Source organism: Bidens hawaiensis, unplaced genomic scaffold (assembly GCF_021521415.1).
Source record: "Bidens hawaiensis isolate Kalapana, Puna unplaced genomic scaffold, B.hawaiensis_p1.1 tig00012834_1, whole genome shotgun sequence".
Lineage (NCBI taxonomy): Eukaryota > Viridiplantae > Streptophyta > Magnoliopsida > Asterales > Asteraceae > Bidens > Bidens hawaiensis.
Genome location: NW_027492070.1, coordinates 93,650 through 101,724, shown reverse-complemented (window position 1 = coordinate 101,724; position 8,075 = coordinate 93,650). Strand labels below are relative to the sequence as shown.

Genomic DNA, 8,075 nt, shown 5'->3' with positions numbered 1-8,075 from the left:
TCTTTCTTCTTATTTTTATTGAACATACCTTTTCTTTTAAGTTTTACATTAACACAATTCAAACTTTTTTTTTATCATTTTGTTATCTTTTATTATTATTATTATTATTATTATTATTATTATAATTATTAATTTTGTTTTTAAAACACACTTTTTTGTTTACTTTTTTAAAAATGATCTTTTGTTTTTTAATATAACAACAAACATTTTTTTCTTCTTTAAAATAAACAATTTTTTTATTATTTAAATATACGTTTTATTTTCTATATCGTTTTATGTTTTTAGAGTGTTTTCTTTTTAAATAGTTTTTAAAAATAGTATGCATTTTTTTAAAACAAATTTCATAGTATTTGTAAACAAATAACAATAATAGAAAAAAGAAATAGTGTGTTTACGTAATAAACTGCAGAAACTATGTTGTAAAATGAAAAAAAAAGTTATGGAGGAATAATATGTTAAATAAAATTGTTAAATAAATTAAAAAGTTAAAGGAATGATATAACAAGTAGATCAGCGCATTAAAATCCCCACAAGATGATCACATCACATTTCCTCTCTTTTTTCCATTAATGTCACCAAAAGCTTGAGGAATATTTGTCTATAAATTTAAGTATAAACCCAGCCACAATATACAAAAATCACAAGTTTGAACTGTGTTCATCAATGGCTGCCACTCCTGGTTTTCTCACAGATTGGCCATGGAAGCCACTTGGAAGCTTCAAGGTACAAACCCTTTATTAGACACCATCAACCCTTCACTTCATGAATGCTTTGTGACCTATACATCCAAAAACTTTTCAAATCTACAAGTAGTCTGTAATTTTTAAATATGGTTTTGTTTTGATGTGTATGCATTACTTTTCCTGTTGATTTACTATTTGGGCTTAATCAAATGGGTAACTAAAGTCGCGGAAAAATATTTTTAGGAGTGTTCAGACACAATACCTATAAATGTTATCGGACAAAATCGCGAAATTTCAGACTACTAAGTGAAAAAATGGGGGGTGACGGGGTCGCCCATGTGGTGTTTACTCCTTTTTCTGAAAATCTTATAAATTCATGATGGAAGGAGAGACAATTTATTTTTTTTTTCCTTTTTTTTTAAATAGTGTTTCCAATATTTAAACCCTCATCATTTTATTTAAGGGTAGTCTTTACTACTACTTTATAACCATTAAGACACCTCATTTGGGAGTAAGAGATAACCTTTTTAACTTAAAAGTTTTAATTATTGTTAAACTGGATAGCCCTAGTCTTGTTTTTCATTTAACTTTTAAATTTTGACACAAAATAAAAAAAATAATAATTTCAACATAAAGTATCTTAAATGTGTAACAATATACTAGTTAACTTGCAAAACTCCACAATTTGGACCAAACTTGTGTCTGTGGGTTGTACTAAAATCAATTCGAACTCTTTTTGACTAAACATAAACTTGAGAATTCATGTGGATCATGTGTCATGTTTAAATTGTGTTATAAATTCACATCCCTAATTATTTATCATGTAAAGTGGGTTAATTAACATAATTACTAGGGTTTGGATCAAATACAAATAAAATTAACATGCAATCAAGTAGAGTAATTATGTAGTTACTCTATGATAATTACTCTATGAAGTAATTGCATAATTACTCTACTTGTATATATAATTACTCTACTTGATTTTCACGTTTAGTACGTTAATTTCATTTGTATGTTAACTTTTCCCTAATTGAGTAATCACTTTCAAATAAATTTGGTTAATGCTTGTATTATTTAAATGTATTACTCCATTAACAATTTAATTGCATTTTATGACATGATTGAAGTATGTGGTATTGGCTCCATGGGTGGTTAAGAGCATCTACGACTTTGTGACTTCTGATGCAACCACGAGAAATTCAATAGCTATTGTCATTCTTCCGTTACTCATGACGAGAATGCTTCATAATCAAATTTGGATTTCCTTCTCGCGATACAAGACTGCAAAAGGCAAAAACCGGATCGTTGACAAGACTATTGAATTAGAACAAGTTGATCGTGAAAAAGATTGGTTCATCTCTCCTCCCTCCCTTATATTTGATAATACTAAGTCGAGTTTTTAGAATATATATTTAAAAAATGACTTTAATTAAATATATCAAAGATTATATATATATATATATATATATATCAATATATAAACGAAACCATAAAAATCCTATTTGTCGCGATGTGGTCGCTCCCCTTTTTTTTTGGAGTCACCAGAGTTGTTTGATTTTTAAATTGAGGCTTCTCATGTATTTGACCCGAATTCACGGGTATGAGTCTTATCAAACATAGATATTTCTTAAACGGTTTATAACATCTCATTAAATTAAAAACTATTTAACCAAATATTTGATATAAAAATCCTATAAAGTAGGGATATACTAAAAATTAAAATATGATTTATTTAAAAAAGATATATTATTTATAATTAAAAAACCAATTTTATAGTAAAAAAAATAAACAGGTCTCGGGTGTCATCAAACTCATGTAGCTTTTAAACCGGGTTATAACATCTCATTTATTTGTGAAACAATTTATCATCAAGCTATAAATATATTATTAACTTTCATATAATAAAAAAATAAAAATTCAAAAAATAAATAAATATTATAAACAAATAATATAAAATAACCTTTGTAATACAGGGGATAAAAACTAGTGTGTGTATATATATATATATATTATTAAACTCAGCTTAGAGTCATTAGGAGTTTATAGTATATTATTTAAAAAAACCAATTAACTAATGCATAGTTTAATATTTCGAATTTTCATACTTAGATCAACTTCAACCATTTTTAAGGATAACTTTTGTAATTTATGCTTCAATACACCATGCAAATGTAAAGCTTATTAGGGGTGTTCATCGGTTTAATTTTAGATTTATTCACTCCTTTTTATTCGGTTTTGAAGTTTTTATTTTCCATAAAAACCATATTCTAGTTCGGTTTTCAGTTTTGATAACAAAAACCAACTAACTACATTTCTTATTTGGTTCGGTTGCCTAATAAGATCCGAGTAAAATTGTAATTGAATTGGGCTTAACGACAAAACTTAGATAACCATCAATCGTTATTCCCTTTATTTGGCCGGAATCAAATTCAGACTTTTAGAGCCGAAAACCAAAATTTGGTCTCAATCTAAAAATAGAAGTGAAAACTGAATATCTATTCCGGTTCGATTTTAAAGAATTTCGGTTTAATTAGTTAATTTGTAACTGAATGTTGAACACCTTTCCTGTTTATACCAGTTTATCATTATATAACCACTTACTTTAAAATAATAACTTATTTATTTTTATGCATAACTTCTCTATTCCAGGGATGACCAGATAATATTCAATGGGTTATTGTACTACTTGGTAAATTACTATATGGAAGAGGCTAGACACTTACCCGTGTGGAGGTTGGATGGGATTATTATTATTATTGTGTTACATGCTGGTCCGGTAGAATTCTTATATTATTGGCTTCATAGAGCTCTTCACCACCATTTCCTCTACAATCGTTATCATTCTCATCACCATTCCTCCATAGTCACCGAGCCAATCACTTGTAAACTTCTCTCTCTTTCTCTAAATAAAAATATATTGATATCTATATATACTATATTATAATACGTTTATGTAAGCTAGATATATAATCATCTGGTACAAAGGCACAATTGTATATTGCACAAGTTACGTATCATGATCGTATGTTTCAACATATTTTGATCGCAGCTGTGATTCATCCATTTGCGGAACACATTGCATATTTTGCATTGTTTGCGATCCCATTGATGACAACAGTTGTGAGTGGTACGGCATCTGTGGTTGCAGCTATGGGGTACGTGACATATATTGATTTAATGAATAACATGGGCCATTGCAACTTTGAGTTCATTCCAAAATCACTCTTTGCTATGTTCCCTCCTCTCAAGTACATCATGTATACCCCATCGTAAGTCGCACTCCTTCGGTTTTAATTGAATCTATACTTTATCTATCGCGCTGATGCTTGAAGCACAATTTTTTATTTTGTGATGTGCACCTATCACGTAAGCGAGACGTCTGTTATTTGAAAAAAAAGAACTATAATATTATTTATGGATAATATAATAAGTTCTTAACTTTTAAACACTAAAATATGCATAATTTTCATCATATCTTGTCAGATTTGTTCATTTGATGGTCTAATTTGTTTAAATTCTCAAACTCATTGCTCAATCGATGGTCTAATTTGTTCAAATATTGGTCAACTACATAATATGTAGCACCGATTGCATCACATGTGCATCATGGAGTCACATCATGCATATTATGTTTTCCATCGTAGGTACCACTCTTTACACCATACTCAGTTTCGAACAAACTACTCGCTTTTCATGCCATTCTATGACTATTTGTATGGCACAATGGACAAATCTACAGAGACATTGTATGAGAAGTCGCTCCAACGAAAGGAAGAATCGCCAAATGTTGTTTATCTAACACATCTAACCACACTTGACTCGATCTATCACATGAGGCTCGGGTTTGCCTCCTTAGCTTCTAAACCACACACTTCCTCCAAGTGGTACTTGTGGATTCTATCACCCGTCACGGTGTTGTCTATGTTGATCACACAGGTTTACGGAAAAACATTCACCGTTGAACGAAATGTCTTTAAAAACCTCAAATTACAAACTTGGGCCATATCGATATACAAGAGACAAGTAAGCATATCGATCATTTGTTTATCAATTTTTTTCCCTTAACTTTTATTATCTAGATTTTTTTATTGGGCTTTATATGTAGTACTCAATGGAAAGGCAAAGACAAAGCATCAATGGGTTAATTGAGGAAGCTATACTAGAAGCTGATGCAAAGGGTGTGAAGGTTTTTTGTCTTGGTCTGCTTAATCAGGTTAATTACTACACAAACTTTTATTAGAAAATATCAATTTCGTATTACTCAAAAGTCACAAATGTTTATTAACAAGTTACAAAGAAGTGTAGCTTGTGCCTCACCTACAAAATGGTCCTCGCCTTGCGTCTATATGCACTTATGCAGTACTATCACTAGGTGTGCCCATTGTGTTGTCGTTTGACTACAATACACAATTAATAATGGTATTATACAAATTTTCAAATGAAATCTCTTTTTTATTGAATAATTTAGAATTCCCATCCTTTTCTTTTCAATCGCTAGTCTTTCCAACTGAAATAATGTGTCACCTAGGCACAAGACGTAAAGAAAAACGTTTACACCTAGACGAAGGTCCTTGTCTTGCTTATACCCAAATCCGGACCTACCCCAAGACGTGGGGGTTGGGGACAGGTGCCCACCTTAGGAAAAAAAACAGATTTTAGTGTATACGATATTCAAAAATCCAATTCCGATTGCCTCCCTAAATTTTTGTTTATGTCCCTGATTGCCACCCATTAAAAAAAAAAAATCCTAGGTCTATCACTACGTCTATCTTAATGTGCCCTCGCCTTCCATGGTTTGTGCATTTTTTACTACATTGTAAATTCATATGTAACAACACAGTTCTCTACTGAAATAACTATATATTCTATTGAAGAATTTCCACCTTTTTTTTGACTTATTTAATTATTAAGTTACTTCTTTGGTTTTGATGCTTATATTGAGTATAGTTTTGTGATCTTTTAGGGGGAGGAATTGAATAACAATGGGGAGTTATTCATAAGAAGAAACCCAAAACTAAAAGTGAAGTTGGTGGATGGGAGTAGTTTAGCAGTTGCAGTAGTCTTAAATAGCATTCCAAGAGGGACCACACAAGTTGTCATTAGGGGAAAATTCAATAAGATTGCTTCCTACCTTGCTTTAGCTCTATGTCAAAAGGGCATCCAGGTAATTTCACTTAACAATATCACAAATGTTATACACGGAAATATGGACCATGATATGTTACAAAATGGAAATCTAGACCCTAAAAACATTATCTTGTGTTACATAGGTTGCTCTAACTCAAGAGAAGGATTATGAGATGTTGAAATCCAAGCTTAAATCCGTTGATGGCCATGAGAAGCTGGTCTTTTCAAGCGTTTACACTCAAAAGGTAGCGATGAATGTACACTTTTAAAAAAGCACTAAAATCTTAAAATAATATTGAAGATACCACAAATGAGTGCTTACAACTAGGGCTATTCACGAGCTGATCGAGCCAGTAAGTTCGGCTCGATCAGCTTGAAATCGCCTGACTGAGCTGTCAAATAAGCTCAAACGCGACTCAAATACAACTTGAGCCAACTCGACAAGCTAACTTTAACTCTCATCAGCTAAAAAGTTATACAATCTGATTTCAAGCAACTCCGATCCACGAGCTATTCTCTACTTGCAACATTCAAAGAGAAGTTAATTTGTTTATAGCTTATATCTTTTTTGTTTGTTTTGGGTGATTTATGAAGACATGGTTAGTAGGAGAAGGACTAAGCAAAGAAGAACAAATGAAGGCATCAAAGGGAACCCTAATGATTCCTTACTCTCAGTTTCCTCCAAAGAAATTGCGTAAAGATTGCTTTTACTACACCACACCATCAATGCTAATTCCCAAACATCTTGAGAATGTTGATTCTTGTGAGGTTAGACCTCCAATAACTTAGCTTTGGTCTTCATGGTTGAGCCATGTAACTTGATATGATAATGCTTAACTTTGGTGTGTTCAACAGAATTGGTTGCCAAGAAGGGTGATGAGTGCATGGAGAATTGCAGGGATACTTCAAGGGTTAGAAGGCTGGAGTGTGAACGAGTGCGGGAATGAAGTTTTAAATGCCGAAAAAGTCTGGGACGCTAGTATTCGACATGGGTTTATCCCTATCATGAAATCATTCACTTAGTCTATGTGTTTATGTTTCCATGTTTACTTTTAAGACTTGTATCTTTAAAATAAGGATGTTTGTGCTCGTTTTGGTTGCCTCCTAGTCCGGAAGTATGTAAATGGTGTTATGTTAAACACCTGAAGGAATCCACAAATTCTATCAAAAATCTATATTTATATGGGGACTACCAACAAAACTATTATATGAATTCTAGACGAAAAACTCTCATACTAAAATCTAAAAGGTTATGGTTGGAAGAAAATTCCAAACTGCCATATGATAGAATCAACTACCAACAACCATTGAGAATAACCTGAACCATTGACTAACTAGTTTTATGTCTGTCTGGTGGCAGGGTAGTTTAATGACAAAACTATTATATGAATTCTAGACGAAAAAATTATTTGTTTATAATAAAAAAATATACCTAATAAGTAGTTATTACATTGAAACAGAAGACAAACGAGCAAAAAGTTGCGTCGCTACCCTTTTTTGAATTGCAAAACCCAATATTTTAAAAACTACTTGACGAATCTTGGAGTCATAATATTAATATGCTGCGCATGACTCGTTGAGTTCGGCTAAGTAACTCCATAAATTCAGGCGCAAGTTAATTACCAAAATGATCATAACAGTTAGCTTGTTTCCACATCTCGATTTCCTAAGCTTTGACCCGAAACCAAGTCTTCTTTGAACCCAAAATCCAGATTACCCTTGTATGTTAACAATCTGCTGCCTTTGACTTCATTTGCAGCTTCAATTTACAAAAATGCAAGAACTGCACTTTACTCAAAATACCCTTGACCCGCTCAAAATTTCCTTTTTGACTTTTCAATCAGAAGTATGATCGATACTAAACTTGTTAAAATGATCCGCAATACATACAATACCTTGCAGCACCACACCAGATTAAATCCCAAAAATAATATTGTTTGATCTGAAACCTTTTTTGCATTAAACATCTCATTATTTGTTGTTGCAGTACGTGTTTTTGGAGCCCAAAGCTCCTTTATATCCATAGCACTGGGATATTTCTTAATGTGATAATTTAATATCTTATATTCTTGTAAGAATCCAGTCATGTATGTGGGAAAAATCGTCTACAACGCATTGTCACATTTTTTTACAGTGACAATACGTTTTGCCATCCCTAGCGATATGGTTCTTGGCAATTTTATAAAATACAGAGATTTCCGATCTCAATTTTAAATAAACTTTTATCAGTTGCCATAATTGCTTTATTATTAGGAATTAGATATC

The 8,075-nt window shown here is 31.8% G+C and overlaps 1 protein-coding gene across 1 annotated transcript; it reads left to right on the top strand.

Moving 5' to 3' along the window:
• Positions 1–645: 645 nt before the first annotated feature.
• On the top strand, positions 646–6,833 carry LOC143542348 (very-long-chain aldehyde decarbonylase CER1-like). Its single transcript, XM_077034954.1, has 10 exons — positions 646–723; positions 1,811–2,034; positions 3,333–3,565; positions 3,733–3,952; positions 4,328–4,706; positions 4,789–4,896; positions 5,647–5,847; positions 5,954–6,055; positions 6,405–6,578; positions 6,666–6,833. Exons 1-10 carry the CDS (start codon positions 664–666, stop codon positions 6,831–6,833), a joined length of 1,869 nt encoding a protein of 622 aa, XP_076891069.1. The 5' UTR covers positions 646–663.
• The last annotated feature ends 1,242 nt before the right edge of the window (positions 6,834–8,075 follow it).